General features: G+C 51.4%; 1 protein-coding gene across 1 annotated transcript in view; it reads left to right on the forward strand.

Moving 5' to 3' along the window:
• LOC140194192 (uncharacterized) overlaps positions 1-17541 on the forward strand; it is a 123991-nt gene that overhangs the window by 51213 nt on the left and 55237 nt on the right. The window contains exons 17-20 of the mRNA XM_072251699.1: positions 1498-1585; positions 3134-3321; positions 12783-12938; positions 14596-14792. Coding sequence (XP_072107800.1) covers positions 1498-1585; positions 3134-3321; positions 12783-12938; positions 14596-14792 — 629 coding nt within the window. The remainder of the gene's footprint in view (positions 1-1497; positions 1586-3133; positions 3322-12782; positions 12939-14595; positions 14793-17541) is intronic.

The raw sequence follows: 17541 nt of genomic DNA on the forward strand, positions 1-17541 counted from the left end.
TATGTCGTAGATGGCAGGAAGGCTAGTACCGGTGATGCGTTGGGGAATTTTAACTACCCACTGTCAAGCCTTCGTTGGTCAGAGCATTGGTACAAGAACCGGAAAGTCATGTTGTAGCTGTGGATCACTTTGATGAGGCCGCATTTGGAGTATTGCACTGCTACAGAAAGGCTTTTGGGAGGGTCCAGAAGAGGTTCACAAGGATGCTGCCTGGATTAGAGGGCATGGGCTATGAGGAGAGCTCGGGTTCGACAGGCCGAATGACCTAATTCTGCTCCTATATCTTATGACTTTACGGCTTTCCCTGGAGTTTCAGAGGCTGAGAGGAGATCTAATTGAAATTATCAGATTGTGTAGACAGTCAGAATCTTTCTCATAGGGTAGAAATGTCCAGTACAAGAGGTGGTGTACTTAAGGTGAGAGGGGGAACGTTTAAAGGGGATCTGAGGGGTAAAATTTTCAGACAATGAGTTGGTGTCTGGAATGAAGTGGGGGGCAGGAACAGTGACAACATTTAAGAGGCTTCTAGACAGGGAACAGAAGGATAAACAGGGAAGTGAAATTAGTATAGATAGGCATAGTGGTTAGCACAGACGCAGTGGGCCGAAGGGTCATCTCTGTGATTTATCCCCCCTCCCACTCTCCCGCCACCTCCCCTCTGCCGTTCCTGAAGACCAGGGTGTTTGTCAATTACTCTGTATCTGGCCGTTTTCTACTTTCGTTTCCCTCTTCATCCGTCACAGTCTGGGCTTTGGTGGCATAGCGGGCAGAGCCGCTGCCTCACAGACCCTGAGGCACAGGTTCGATCCCAACCTCCGGCGTTGTGTCAGTGTGCAACTTGTACATCCTCCCTGTGACCGTGTGGGTTTCCCCTGGTTCCCTCCCACTTTCGCCGTACATATCCCGCCCCCCCGTGTGTGGGTGACGGGGTAGAGTCCGGGGGCGTTTTGATGGGAACGGGGGGGGGGGATTGGTGGTCACGGACAGTGGGGCTGAAGGGCTGTTTTTGTGCTGTGTCTTGTTGTCTATCACTTCTCTCTCTCTCGCTCTTATCTGTCTCTTACTTTCCTGTCTGCTCTTTGCACTTTCTGTCTCTCTTCCTCCGTGTAACTGCCACTCTCTCTCTTGTTTTCCTTCTCTCTGTAACTCCCTTTCTGTCGGTGTGTATGCATTTTACTCTCTCTCCCCTCTGTCTCTCGCTCTGTAAGATTAGCTGTCACTTTCTCTATATTCTTTCCCTCGCGCTCTCCCTCACTTCTGGTTCACTCTCCTTGCTGTCTGTCTATCCCTCTCTCCCTTCCCCATCTCTCCTTTCTCTGGCTGTCCGTCACCGGCTCTCTCCCTTCTGCCGCTCTCCTCCTCCCTTTTTCTCTGACACTCTGCCCCCGTCTGGTCCTCACCCTCAGCAGTGCAGGGCTGTTGCCCGAACCCCACCCTGACCGGGGCAGGGCTGGGTAACGATGGCATCTTCCCTGACGCTGTCGGTGCCCCTTGCAGGAGGCAGCGGCACGAAGACTTCGCGCAGAGGAAGGCGGAGAGAGCGGCGATGAGAATTCGCCTGCGAGAGAGATATCAACTACAGCAGGTACTGATCTTGCCAAACCCATCGCGGCCATTCGGCCCGCAGACCAGCCCGTGACTGCCCATCTGAATCCGAATCCCTGGATCCTGGGAGGGTCCAGTGACTCTTCGATAATCTGCAACCCACCGTAAAATCCCCGTGGTTCAGCGACTGACCCAGCAGGTCAGCGTTGCGGCTCCCTCCCCCACTCTCCGGCACCCCATTCCCAGACACTCCCCGGGACCCCGTTTCCACAATCACACGGACTCCCAAGACTGGCCTGCTGAGTTCCTCCAGCATTTCCAGTGCGTGCTCGGATTTCCAGCGTCTGCAGACTTTCTCTCGTTTCCCCATTCCCAGATTCCCACAGTTGCCCCAGAACCTCGGTTCTACATTCCCACAGTCGGCCTTTTTCCTAAATTCCCTTAGCGTCTCCAGATCTCCATTCCCACATTGTTATTGTCTCTCTAGGACCACACACCCATATTCTCGCGGTCTCTCAGGTCACCATTTCCAAATTCCTATAGATTCTCCGGAACTTCATTCTCACGTTTCAAGACTCTCGGCGATCCTATTCAAATATTCCCAGAGCCTCTCCGGGACCCAATTCCCGTAGTTTCTCTGGGACCCCGTTCCCACATTTCTGTGGCCTCTCCGGGATCCCATTCCTTGTAGTTTTCTTTGGGATCCCATTCCTAAGTACTCGTAGTTTTTCCAGGATCCTATTCCCACATTCCCGCAGGCTCTCCGGGACCTCATCCCTACATTCTCGACGAGTCACTGGGACCTGGTGCGTTGAGACTCCCTTCCCACCGCCGGTTCAGTGGGAAGCTGAACTATCTGTGTGTAACAGGAACTTGGTACGGGGAGGTGTCCTGGTGTCGGACGAGAAACAACCAGCGATCCGGAGGGAGCTGGATTAACGAGGGTGGTGGTGATGGGCGGGAGTGCGAAGGGATTTAGGAATGCGTTGTCACTGCGGGAGATCAAACTCGGGGAGGGGGGAGCTACCCTGTGTAAGGGGGTACAGGAGGGGCAAACCCTCAGCTCTGCCCCTCCCTCAGCGGGGAGTCTCAACATTGCCCCTCCCACAGGACAGAGCTCCCTCACTGCTCTCCTTCAGCACCTCATCACTGGCCCTCCCTCACCACCCCTTCCTGTCTGGAGCCTCAACATTGCCCCTCCCACAGGGCAGAGCTCCTTCACGACCACTCCCTCGGCGCTCCCTCCCTAAAAGTGCCCTCTCACTGCCCTCCCAAAATGTTCCCTACTCACTGTCCTCCATTTTCTTCAACTGCCTCCTCCCCCATAGTAAAGCGCTCCGGTCTTTACACTTCTTTCCCCCCCCCCCCACCTTCCACCTTACCACCCCAACCACCCGCTATGCCCCGCTTTGCCCTAGTGTCACTGCGGCGAGTGGGGATGGATGAAGGGTGGGTGGGGAATGTGGGTGGTCGGTGGGAGTTAGATAGGGGTAGTTGAGGGAGTGGGTGGGTGAGTTTCCGGTGGAGAGAGGGGCTGCTTCCCTTCTGTTCCTTTCCTGACCCTTTGCTCTACCTCCACCCCCCCCAGGACGAGCGGGACGGCCGGCAGCTGCGGGAAGCGACCCGAACGGTGGAGCTGCCGGCGGAACTGGTGGCCATCGCCAGGACGGAGCCCGGCTCTTCCTTCCTCAGCGACGTCCCGGGACTGAGCCAGATCAACAGCGTGGCCCGAGACACCGTGCAACGCCTGCGACAACACACCCCCTGTCCCCTGATGTGACCGTATCAGCGAATCGAGGCAGGGGTTTCAGTACCACCCTCCCCCCGCCCTAAATTTCCCCGCTCTCCCTGGACACCCGACACCCGTGAGCTCCACCGGCTCGGGAGGGAATCAGCGCCTTCACGTTTGGCCCCAACTCCGCCATTTCAACACGGTTCCGGGTCTCCTCGTTCTAAGGAGGATTGGGCGTATTTTAGAGGAGATTTACCAGGGTGCTGCCTGGATTAGAGAGCATGTTATGCGAGGATAGGCTGTGTACGCTAGATTTTTTCTCTTCGGAGCGAAGGAGAGTGAGAGGTGTCTTGATAGAGGTGCACAACATGATAAGGGGTATACAGTCCCCCCCCCCCGGTACAAATGACTAATATGAGGGGACAGCAGTGTAAGGTGATAGGAGGAAAGAATAAGGGGAAGGTCAGGGTGAATGTTGGGTGCATGGAACTCGCTGGCAGGGGTGGTGGTAGAGGCAGACAGATTGGGGACATTTCCGAGACTATGAACACGGATGAAAGAAAAATAGACGGGAGGTTAGATTGTTTTTGCAGTAGGTTACAGGGTCGGTACAACATCGTGGGATTAAGGGCCCATACTATGAGTAAGTGATGCAGCCCTTCAGGGTTATACTGGTCTACGCGACAATCCCATTCCTCGCTTTTTTTTTCCCGGAAACTCTTCTCCCGCCCCCGCCCCCCGTTACTTCCCATCATCTAAAAGCCCTGCCCATCAACCACTTACACCGATCCCATCTCCGTCCCAGATTCCCGTCAGCTCTCCTCGGGTTTGACCCTGGTGGTGGGGGTGTTGGCAATTAACATCAGCCGATTAGCCCACCAGCCACGTCCCGATGTGAAAGGGGGCGGCGGCGCGGGGAGTGGGGTGAGGGGGGGTATGGAGAGGAATCCCACGATTTCATGGGGAAACAAGCACGCACTGACAGTGCTGGGCGGATCGGGATCGAGCTGAGGTCTCTCGGGTTCTCAAGCAGTGTTTCTACCCGCGACACCACTGGGCCACCAGGTTGGTGTCAGTGGCTGAAATGGTGTCGGGGCGACAGGAGAAAATGGGGTGACGTTGATGCCTGCCCACCCTTGAGATATTTGAAAGGAGCGATAGAGAACAGTACAGCCCAGCAACAGGCCCTTCGGCCCGAATTGCCTTTGCCGAGCACAGTGCTAAATGAGACAAACTCCCCTCGTCTGCACACAATCCATATCCCTCCATTCTCCACATAACCATGTATCTAACAACATCCATACGGTCTCTATCATATCTGCTTCCACCTCCACCCATGGCAGCCCGTTCGGGCGACCAACAGTCCCTATGTAAGAACGTCTGCCTCACACATCCCCTTTAAACTTTCTCCCTCTCACCTCAAGCCGATGCTCTCTAGTATTAGACATTTCCATCCTGCGAGAAAGACCCTGACTGACGACCCTTTCCCTGCCTCTGATCACCTATGGGGCGAACGGGAGCTCAGCGGCTGCGACCGGGTTCAGGTGTCCCTTTCGCTCTCCGATCCAGGCAGCAACCCGGTGAACCTCTTCTGCACCGTCTCCACATATCAGTTCTGTAACAAGGCAGCCAGAACGACACAGGATCCTGCCAGTGTGGTTGAATTTAACATTTATAGCGAGGTACTTGAAGCTTCGTTCGATGAAGGCTAGCGTCTTGCGCAAAGGTTAGCTGAGGGGAGATGACCAGTCTGATTCTGACAATCGAAAGCTGCCTACACATTTCCAAACTCTCCAGGAGCGGCTGCAATGGAACTAGACTTGGACGGTGGCGTGGGGAGGACTGAAAGTCACCTCCCCTGGGGACATCGCCATGCCCTTCAGAGTCCCAGCTTCCTTACCTCCCCCAACACACTTCCTCGTACCCAGCCTCCAACCCCGAAACACAAAGGAGGTCAGAGCGCATCTGCGGAGAATGAAGCGGGGAAGAAGATAAAAGGGCCGAAAGGCTCACAGTTTATTCCCCTTCATAGATGCTGCCTGACCTGCCGAGTTCCTCCAGCATTTTGTGTGTGTTATGCCGGATTTCAAGCGACTGCAGACTCTCTTGTGTTTAACGCAACAGGGTACTTGCTTCGTTTTCTTTCAAAAATAAAACCTGTTCCTTCCCAACTGGTGTCTGAAAACTGTCCCTTTGATTCTCCAAGCTGTAACCAGCCCTGGGAGTGTGTGATGGGACAGTGTAGAGGGAGCTTCACTCTGTGTCTGACCCCAGGGGTGTGTGATGGGACAGTGTGGAGGGAGCTTCATTCTGTGTCTGGCCCCGGGAGTGTGTGATGGGACGGTGTAGAGGGAACTTCACTCTGTGTCTGACCCCGGGAGTGTGTGATGGGACAGTGTGGAGGGAGCTTCACTCTGTGCCTGACCCTGGGAGTGTGTGATGGGACAGTGTAGAGGAAGCTTCACTCTGTTTCTGACCCTGGGAGTATGTGATGGGACGGTGTAGAAGGAGTTTCACTCTGTGTCTGACCCTGGGAGTGTGATGGGACAGTGTAGAGGGAGACTTCACAGACACACACACACACACACACACACACACACACACACACACACACACACACACACATGCACACAGACACCAGGCACATCCACACACAAGTGAAACACACATAAAGACATAGACCACTATTTCACTCCCAAATTCCGTGTAAACCGTCTCAGTTATTCCACGCATCCTCTCCCTCCCCTTCTCTCCCGCTCGCTCTCTGTCCCTTCCCCTTTCTCTCTCATCCTCTCGTTCATCCTCTCCCCCTTCCCTCCGCTCTCCTTTCTTTCTCACGCTCTTTGTCTCTCTGTCACCCATTCTCTCTCATCTTCGCTTTCCCCTCTCATCCTATCCTTTCTGTCCCCCATCGCCCTCTCTTTCTCTCTCTCGCTGTCGTCCTTTCTATCCTCTCTTTCCCTTCGTTCATCCTCTCTCCCCTCTGTTACCCCTTCTCTCTCTCGTTCCGCCCTTTCTCTGTCTCACCCCTCTGTCTCCCTCCCCTCCCTGGTTCCGTGACCCTAGGCTCCTGTTATCTGTGGTACGCACTGACTGACATTGGGCCGTGGCGCCGGAGAGGCGGCTCCAAGGCCAGCGTGTTCCCAGCGCACGACCCTTCCAAGAAGTTTATCACCCATCGGCAGGCAGCTCGCGGAAGCACCGGGTGATCCGTCAGCGGCAGCGTCGTCCGGTCCGACCAGAAGAGGCAGATCCGCTGTGGAAGGCCGCACACGGGATATCAGATTAGATTCGCACCCGGGTGTGTTGAAGTTCTCCGCTCGTGTGAAACTCACGGAGTAAACAGAATTTAATAAACAGAACAATAAACAGAGTAAAACATTCTCTATTCTCCCCTCTCCCATCAGGCAGAAGGCACAAAAGCACGCACACCAGGCTCATTTACGCCGCTGCTATCTCCCAATCCATGTCGTTATAGCTCTTCTTCTTTTCCAGTATTTTTTATTAATTTACATATAAGAATACAGAGTACAGGAAAAAAATCAATACATTATACTAAATCGCATATAAAGACTCCTTGCCCTATATTCATACAGGTTAATTAATTCGTAACATTGAAATATAGTAATTTTATTATATAAAAAATCTAACCCACTACCAAGACCGAAGCTGATTAGTAAAGAAAAAAAGGAAAAAATAGTCATCATCTGTGCTTTAACAGCAAATCAAAGGTCTTAAAAATAATTCAGAAAAGGTCCCCACAATGTTTGAAAGTCTTGACTAGATTCAGAGATTGAACATCGAATCTTCTCTAAATTTAAACATGACATCACATCACGTAACCATTGGGCGTGAATAGAGGGGCCGCATCGTTCCATTTAAGCAAGAGCGTCCTTCTGGCCATAAGAGAAATAAAAGCCAAAATGAGCAAGTCAGATGATTCCAAAATAATATCCTTTCCTCCAACAATACCAAATAAAGCGGTCAAAGGATTAGACTTAAAGTTTACTTTGAAAAGTATTGTGAAAGTTTGAAATACTTCTTTCCAATATTTTCCAAGACTCGGACATGTCCAAAACATATGAATGAGTGAAGCTTCTCCATTATTACATTTATCACAATATGGAGATATATCTAAATAAAAACGAGACAACTTATCCTTGGTCACGTGGGCCCTATGAACCATTTTAAATTGTAGGAGAGAGTGGCGGGCACACAAAGATGAAGCGTTAACCCATCTAAAAATTTGATTCCAAGTTTCCTCAAAAATTGAAGTCTGTAAATCTTGTTCCCAAAGATTTTTAATTCTATCTAAAGGAACACTTCTCATTCCCAGCAGCACATTATAAATATTAGCTATAGATCCGTTATAAAAAGGTTTCAAATTAAAAATTACATCTAGTAGATTCTTATCAGGACTTTTAGGAAAGATACTTATTTGATATCGTAAAAAATCTCTTATTTGTAGCTATCAGAAAAAAATGAGTTTTGGGTAAACTATACTTAGCTGACAGTTGTTCAAACGAAAAGAGACTTTCCTCTACAAACAAGTCCTGAAAGCATTTAATACCTAATCTATCCCATTCCTTTAAAGCCACATCAATCATGCAGGGTTTAAAAAAAAATTAGAAAAAATGGGACTCGAAAGAGAAAATCTCAATAAGCCAAGGTATTTTCGGAATAGTATTCAAATTCTCATAGTGTGTTTAACCACCAGATTATCAGTTAACTTACTCAGAGACAAAGGGAGTGAGGATCCAAGAGGAGAAATAATAGAAAATTTATTAACAGAGATAGCTTCTAAAGAAATCCACATCGGGCAATCCTCACGATTAATGTAATATAACCAGAATGTAAGATTAACTGCCCAATAATAAAATCTAAAGTTTGGTAAGGCTAATCCTCCATTCTTTTTATCTTTCTGAAGATGAATTTTATTTAATCTAGAATGCTTATTCTTCCATATATAAGAAGATATAATAGAGTCAAGAGAATCAAAAAAAGATTTAGGAATAAAAACCAGCAATGCCTGAAAAAGATATAGAAATTTAGGTTATGTATTCATTTTGATTGAGTTAATTCGACCAATCGGCGATAACGAAATAGGCGATCAATTATAGCCATTGCATAATTTCTATCCCACTGTAGAGCAGGACAAAACACAGAAGACGTCCTTGGTCATCCACTGCGCCTCGTCCCATCTCCAGCCGTCTCGACTCTGTCTTGCCGCTGGATCCAGATGGGAATTGGGAAGAGAGAGGGAGGCTGACGCTGCGCAACTCTCCCTCACTTAAATCCGAATCTCGCGCTCGTCTCGGCACCATCGATAATGGTGTCGAGGTCTTCATCGACGACGAGGATAGACGAACAACATCCCACTGTTATCAGAATCTTTTGTGGCACCACTCAGCCGTGTTTTCAACCTCCAACCTATTCGTCACCACCCTTGACTCGGACAACGACCGTGGTGTCGGCAAATCATAATTGTTATAATGTATACAGTGGATAGACAGCAGTTGTAACAATGTATAACTGGAGAGAGTTTACCATTAACTGTTTATTGAAGGGAATGCGCTTTGTGCTTCCTAGCTGGCTTACTCGCATAATCATCAGCCATCTAAACCTATTGTAAGCAGGGATTGCACACCGTTTTTACGCCGCGGACCGATACCATTGAGCAAGGGGCTCGTGGACCCCAGGTCGAGAACCCCTGATTGCAACCAACCTCAATGTTTAGTCTCTCAGCTTATCAGCTCGATGCGCCTTACCCCGGCTGCTGCTCACCCGACCCCGACTTCTGCTGCAAGGCCATACTCGAAATAATGCGCTACAGGATCCACCGTTCTCTCCAGCAACACTCATGAAATGCAGGGGGAAGGAACCTCTTGTACGATAAGATGGAACTTCTTCGGAATGATCTTGCATTTTATTTCTTACCTGCACTGCACCGTTTGTGTAGACTTTACTCTTTATTCTGTATTTAAACACAAGAGATTCTGAAGTTACTGGAAACCTTGAACAACACACACACACACACACACACACACACACATGCACACACGCCCCCCCCACACACACACTCACACACTCTCACACACAAACACCCACCCACACACTCACACAGGCACACACACACACACACACACACATACACACACACATACTCACACACTCTCACACACAGACCCACACACACACAGACACTCACACACACTCACTCTCACACACAGACACCCACACCCACACACACACACACACACACACACTCACACAATCTCACACACATACTCACACACACACACACACACACACGCACACTCTCTCTCATACACACACACGCACTCACACACACACATACACACAGACACATATACATACACACACACGCACTCACACAAACACATACACACAGACGCATATACATATACACACACATACACACAGACACGCAGACAAAATACAAGTACACACACACAGACACACAGACACACACAGACACACACACACACACACACACACACAAACAGAAACACCGACGGGGGGGGCGGGAGGAGGATGTTCCGAAGATCAGGACTTCACAAAGCCAGTCTTCCTGCCTCTGGATATGACAGCATCCGAATCATGAAAGTTGTTATTTTGTGGCAGCACTACAGTGTAATACACAAAAATGCTGTAAATTACAATAAAAATACAAAAGAGGAACAGCGAGGTAGTGTTTATGGGCCCATAGACCGTTCAGAGTTCTGGTAGCGGAGGGGAAGAAGCTAAAATGTCGAGTGTGGCCCTTCAGGCTCCTGTACCTCCTGCATAAGAACCGCCTCCCCTCCACAACCTCTTCTCATTGATACCAGAAAGGAGGAGGTTCAGGAGCCTGAAGACACAAACTCAACGTTTTAAGAACAACTTCTTCTCCTCTGCCATCGCATTTCTGAATGGACAATGAACCTAAAATAATTTTTTAAATCCATGAACCTCACAATTAAAAAAAAAACTTTTTGCTCTGTTTTTACACTAGTTTAAATAATATATTATTATTATTATTATGTATAAATTACAATATATTTATAACATTTTATTATAACATATTGCATTGTACTGCTGCCACTAAACAACAAATTTCACGACATATGCCGGTGATATTAAACCTGATTCTGATTCTCTCCGCCTCTCTGGCTTTCTCGCTCTCTTTCACTCGCTCTTTCTCCCTTTTTTTTATTTTCCTCTGTTTTTGTCCCTCCCCCTCCCTGCCTCCATCCCTCTCTCTCCAGCCCCTTTCTCGCCCTCCCTCTCTCTTTCTCTCCCTCCATCCCCCCCTCTCTCTCTCCCCTTTCTCTCTCTTCCTTGTCTCTCCCTGCCTCTTCCCTCCTCCCTCACCCCTTCCTTCTCTCTCTCTCACCCTGTCTATTCCTCCCCCACCCCGTCTCCCTAACACACTTTTTCCCTCCCTCTCCCTTTATCTCTTTCTCCTCCCCGTCTCCCTCCTTCTTCTTTTCATCCAGAGCTTTGCCCTCCGCTGCAGACAGACCCTGCCCCTGACCCCACACGCCAACATGCCCCATTAATTTCCCTGTGGGACGGGCTCCTCCCTCCCTCAGTACTTAAACCCGGCCCCAAAACACACGGAGCCGAGTCCCAATGAGGAGGCTGACGAGGTGGGGTTGGAATATTCCGAGGGCAGGGTGCCCTGTGGGGGCTCGCAAAGTCTCTCAGGCAGGGGAGAGTCAGCCCCTTCCTTACCGGGACATCCCGTCGACCGGAAGGAGCGGCTGGGTCAACCTGTACCGGCTGTGGCGTGACAGGAATGTCGGTAACCAGCACCTGATCATAAACCGAAACTTCCAGCGGCTGGGTCCCATCTATAGGTGGGTAGAGACCGCACGTCCCACTCCATGGAGCAGAGATCCTTCTTACTGCCCCTCCCACAGCGCAGAAATCCCTCCTCACCATCCCTCCCGCAGTACTAAGATCCCTCTTCACTACCCCTCCCGCATCGCAGAGATCCATCCCTCTTCACCACCCCTCCCGCAGCGCAGAGATCCCTCATCACCGCCCTTCCCCCACCCGCAGTACAGAGATCCCTCATCACCGCCCCCCGCAGTGCAGAGATCCCCTCTCACTGCCCCCCCGCATCGCAGAGAACCATCCTTTTTCACCGCCCCTCCCATAGCGCAGAGTTCCTTCCTCACTACTCCCACCGATGGTGTGATGGGTTGGTTTGGGGGCAATGAAATGAGCGGGGGTTGCCCCGGATAGGGAAATGGTCTATTCTGAGTTGGGTTGGGAAGGGTTGTAGGAGATATTTCTTGGGCAGTTGGGTGTGGTAGTCGGTTTGAAGACGGGAGGAGGTGCGATGTTGCACTCCCCACCCCTCTGGGGAATATTGGCTCATGTTGGATATCACTATCTAATGGCAGTCAGGAAGGAAAATACAACATTATGATTTATTTCAAAAGTGCTCGAATATAGAAGCAAGGATGTAACGTTGACGCGTTATGAACAGTTTTGGGCCCCTTATGGATGTGTGAACATTGGGGAGGATCCAGAGGAAGTTCACGGGAACGATCCCAGGAATAAAAGGGAATAGTAGCATATGAGGAGCGTTTGAGGTCTCTGGGCCTGTACCCGCTGGAGTTTAGAAGAATGAGACAGTGACCTCTGGAATATTGAAAGATCAAGTTAGAGTGGATGTGGAGAGGTTGTTTCCAAAAGCGGGGGCGTCTACGACCAGAGGCCATAGCCTCAGTGTAGAGGGACATTCCTTTAGAACAGCGAACCTCTTTAGCCAGAAGGCGGTAAATCTGTGGGATTCGTTGCTACAGTGGCTGTGGAGGCCAAGTCACTCGGTACATTTAAAGCAGGTTCATAAGTTCTTTATTAGTCAGGGAATTAAAGGTTGTGGGGAGAAGGCTGGAGAATGGGGTTGAGAGGGAAGATAAATCAGCCAGAGCAGACCCGACGGGCCGAATGACCTAATTCTGCTCCGATGTCTCATTGTCTTATGTAGGGGGAGGGGGCATATAGGGCAGAAGAGAGGGTGGGTAGAGGGGGAGGGAAGAAACAAGGGGTGTAGGGGGAAGGGAAGGGAGGAGGAGAGGAGTGGGAATAAGAAGGAAATGTTGGAAATGGTGGTCTCATAGACGGGGAAAGGAGGGAGAGGGGCGGGAGTGAAAGGGGCGAGGACATAGAGGGGAGAGATCCAGGGTCCATAGAGGTCCAGGGTCCATAGGAAGGGGAGAAAACGGGAAGGTGTAGCAGGGAGGGATGATTGGGGTGAGAGGGAGAAAGAGGAGGTGGAGGGGGAGTGGGAAAGGGGTCAGGTAGAATGGGAAGGGAGCGAGGGAGAGGAGAAGGAGGAATGAAGGAGGAGGGGAAGTAGGGAGGGGAAGGTGGGGTGGAAGGCGGAGGGAACATAGGGAGGGAAGGGTTGGGAGGGAGGGAGGGGAGAATCACCGGGGTGGGTGGTAAGGGTCGACGGTCAAGGTCGCTGTTTGTGCCCCTCCCACAGAGATAAACTGGGAACGAGGGAGAGCGTCTACATCTTCCACCCCGAGGATACGATGGCTCTGTTCCAGTCAGAGGGAGCCAACCCGGAGAGGATTATTCTGGAGGCCTGGCTGGAACATCGGGAATATCGGAAGCACAAACGAGGCATCTTCCTAAAGTGAGTGTGCGGAGATCCCTCAGTGGGGGAGAGGGGAGGTCCCTCAGTGGGAGAGGGGGAGGCCCTTCAGTGGAGGAGTCCCTCAGTGGGGGACTGAGGGAAGCTTAGGGATCCCTCAGTGGGGGAGAGGGGAAATCCCTCAGTGGGAGAGGGAGAGGTCCTTCAGTGGAGGAGAGGGGAGTCCCTCAGCGGGGGAATTGGAGAAGCTTGGGGATCCCTCAGTGGGAGATCCCTCAATTGAAGGAAAGTGGGAGATCCTTCAGTTTGAAAAAATCCACATTGAAAAGTGTGTGAAGTCCCACTATGGAGAGATCCCTCTGTAGGATCCCTATGGAGATCTCTTAGCGGGGGAGAGGGGAGATCGTTCAAGTACGTGATTGGGAGTGGGAGATCCCTCAGTGAGGGACTAGGGAAGCTTGGGGATCCATCAGTGGGAGAGTGGGAGATCCTTCAGTTGAAGGAATGTGGGAGATCCTTCAGCTATAGCGTGGGGAGATCCTTCAGTCTGAAGAATCCATATTGAGAAGTGTGTGAAGTCCCACTATGGAGAGATCCCTCTGTAGAATTCCTATGGAGATCCCTCAGTGGGAGAATGTATCAGTGGAGGCAGTGAGGATAGAGTGGGGGGAGGGAATGGGAGATCCCTCCAAGTGATGGGGAAGTTGGAAGATTGTTCACTTAGTGGGGTGTGAGATCCCTCAGTGGGTGAAAGTGGGGAGATCCTTTCAGTGCGTGGACAGTGGGCAAATCTCTCCAAGGTGAGGTGCCTCGTCGTGTGTGTTTGTGTGTGTGTGTGTGTGTAGCGCTCTCCATGGGAAGTTCCCTCTATAGGGATGGGAAGCTCCCTCTCGAACTTTTCCAAAGGTTGGAGATGATGTTTGGGGAGCTCCGTCCATGGCGAGATTCCTTCGTGGAAGCTCCCACAGTGAGAAGGACGCTCCATGGAGTGTGTGTGGGGAGATCCCTCCGTGGGGAGCTGGGTCTGTGAGGCGCGTGGTACCTCGGTAGCAGTCACTGTTGAGGGAGGCTCCCTCCGTGGATAGATCCCTATGAGGAAAGCTCTCTCCATCAGGCAACAGCATCTTGGTAGGGGTCGATATTGAGGGAAGGGGAGTTGCCCCAATGATCCACCTGTGGGGAGCGCCCTCCGTGGGGCTGAGGTACCTCGGTCAGGGTATGTGTTGTCGTCGAAGAGCCCCCCCCCCCCCCCGGACTGCGATACCGGCGCAGCGATCGGTGCTTCAGAGAACTCCTGTGGACAGATCCCTCCGCAGGGAGCTGCCTCCGTGCGCTGCGGTACCTCAGTTGGGGTGATTGTTGTGAGGAGATTCCCCCCCCCCCTTTGTCTGATCCCTCCGTGCTCTGTGTTTACTTGTGCGGTGCTGAGGGGAGATCTCTCCCGTGGGGATAGGGTATCTCAGTTGAGGTCGCTTGTGGGACCTCTCTCTCTGTGGCACCTTGGTGAGATCAGCGTTGCGGAGAAATGCTTCCAGGGGCTGCGGTGCCTCCGGGGGGGGGGGGGGGTACCGGGGAGTTCTCCCTGTGGCTATGCACCCTCAGGCAGGGTCCTCGTTGAGGGGAGATCCTCCCGTGGGCTGTGCCCCCCACCGGCGGCTCGTGATCGGTGACTGAGCACACTCTGCGCTGCTGCCGGCAGGAACGGCGAAGAGTGGCGCAGGGAGAGGATACTGCTGAACCCGGAGCTGATCGGGCCCGCGGCCATCGGCAACATCGCGTCCCTGCTCGAGCCCGTGGCCAACAACTTCGCCCTCCTCGTCGACCGGAAGCTGCAGACCGGCAGCTACACCGAACCCAGCAACGTCCTGCCCGATCTCCTCCGCTTCGCCCTCGAGTGTAAGTGGCACGGGAACGGAAGGGGGATGGGGGGGGGGGAGGAGATGGTTCAGAGGGGAACAGGGTGAAGGCATGCGTGATGCCTCGTGTAGTTAATTATCTACACACGACAGAAGGGAAGGGGTGACGCACACAGCTTGATCGAGGGCCCATTTACCCGGGTATATCGGACACTCCTGGAACCCATTACCCAGGTTATATCGGACACTCCAGACCATTTTACCCTGGACCTCCTGGACCGTTTCATCTGGGTAATATCGGACATTCCTTGAACCATTCACCCCTGTTACATCGGACACTCCCGAACTCATTTATCCGGGCAATATCAGATACTCTCTAACCCCTTCACCCGGGTTAAATCAGGCATTCCCGGATCCCTTTGCCTGTGTTATCTCGGAAACTCCCTGGCGCCTTGATCTGAGTTATATTGGACACTACCTGACCTTTTTATCCGTGTTATATCGAACATTCTCTACGCCTTTACCTGGGTTATATCTAACTTCTTCCAAACACCTTTTTCCAGGGATATATCGGACACACCCAGAACCCTTTACCCGCGTTATATCGGACACTGCAGACTAATTTACCCGGGTTATTACGGACACTCCCGGATCCCTTTACCCGGGTTATATTTGTCAGTCTCTATCCCATTTACCGAGTTATAGCGGGCAATCGCGGACCCCAGTAACCGGGTTATATCGGACAATCGCGGACCCCTGAAACCGGGTTATATCGGATTCTCCTGGACCCTTTCATCTGGGTTCGATCGGACATTCCCCGACTCATTCGCCGTGTTATTTCGGACAATCCCGGACCCATTCACCGGGTTTTATCGGATACTCCCGGACCCCTTTACCCGGGTTATATAGGACACTGTTTTACCCCTATACCTGGGTTAAACCAGACTCTCCCGGACACTCACGGACCCCTTTACCCGTGTTATATCAGAAACTCCTTGACGCTTTGACCTGGGTTATATCGGTCTCTCCCGGACATCTTTGCCCGGGTTATATTGGACACCCCTAAACCCGTTTAGCTGGGTTATAGCTGATGCTCCCAAACTCCATTACCCGGTTCGTATCGGACAATCCCAGACTACTTTCCCAGGGTTGTATTTGACAATTCCGGACCCCTTTACCCGGATTATATCGGACACTCGTAGTTCCCTTTACCAGGGCTATATCGATTACACCAGGACCCTTTTACCCAGGTTATATCGGACAAACCTAGACCCCTTTACCCGGGGTATGCCGGACAACCCCGCTTCCATTTATCACGGTATATCGGACACCCCCACCCCCGTTCTATTGCACAGTCCCTGAACACTTTACCCTAATTAAATCAATTACTTCCGCTCCCATTTATCGCAGTTACATCGATCAGTCACTGATCCGTTTACCAGAGTCATAACATAGAACTCCAGGACGACTTATCCGGGTTATATCGAACATTTTCGGACCCATTTGCCTGGATTACATCAGACAATCGTGAACTCCTGTATGGAAAACACCAGCCCCGTTCACCCGGGTTATTTCAAACACTCCCGGACCCCTTTACCCTGGTTACGTCAAACACCCCTGGGCCCTTTCATCTGGGTGATATTGCGCATCCCGACCCATTCACCCGTGTTATATCGGACACAGACGGAATCAGTTAGCATGGTTTTATTAAACACGCCCGGACCCCTTTAACCAGGTTATATTGGACATTGCCCGGCTCTTTTACCCAGGTTAAACCAGACATTCCCCGACCCCGTTACACTTGTAATATCCCGTATGACATCGGAAACTCCCTGATGCATTGGCCTGGGCTATATCGGTCACTCCCGAATAACTTCACCTAGGTTATTCCGGACACCCCTGAACCAGTTTAGCTGCGTTATATCTGATAGTTTCAGACTCTGAGATGAACCGAGTTATATCAGACACTCCGGCCGCCACCCGGGTTATATCGGACACTCCCAGACGCCTTGACCTCAGTTTTATCAGACGCTCCCCGACAACATTACCCAGGTTATATCGGACACTGCCGGACCCCTCTACCCTCCTCACATCGGGCACTCCTGGACCCTTTTATCTGGGTTACATCGCACATCCCCTGATCCATTCACCCGGACACTCCCGGACCTCTTCACCCAGATTATATCGGACACTGAGTGGCCCCTTTATCCCGGTTATATCGGACGCCCGCTTCCACTTTAACCGGGTTATATCCGATATTCCCTGACCCCTTTACCCTGGTTTTATCGGACACTCCCTGACCTCTTTACCGTGTTATATCGAACATTCTCTGACGCCTTTACCTGGGTTATATCTGACTGTTCCAAACACCTTTCCCAGACACTCCCGCACCCACTTACTCGGAATATATCGAACACACCCCGGCCCCTTTACTCTGGGACATCGGACATAACTGGACCCTTTCATCTGGGTTATACCGGACATTTCTTGACCCCTTCACGCCCGTTTCTTTTATGGGAACTGCCGGTCCACTTTATCCGGATTATATCGGACATTCCCTGACCACTTTACCCCGGTTATAATGGACAATCCCGGACACCTTTATCCATGTTATATCGGACACTGCCTGACCACTGTACCCTGGTTATATCGGAAACTCCCGGTCCACTTTGCCCTGATTACATTCGACACTCCCTATCCCCTTTACCCGGGTTAAACCAGACACTTCTGATCCCTGTTACCCGGGTAATATAGGACACCCCCGGACCCTTTTACCCTGGTTGTATCTC

This window comes from Mobula birostris, chromosome 2, assembly GCF_030028105.1.
Source record: "Mobula birostris isolate sMobBir1 chromosome 2, sMobBir1.hap1, whole genome shotgun sequence".
Lineage (NCBI taxonomy): Eukaryota > Metazoa > Chordata > Chondrichthyes > Myliobatiformes > Myliobatidae > Mobula > Mobula birostris.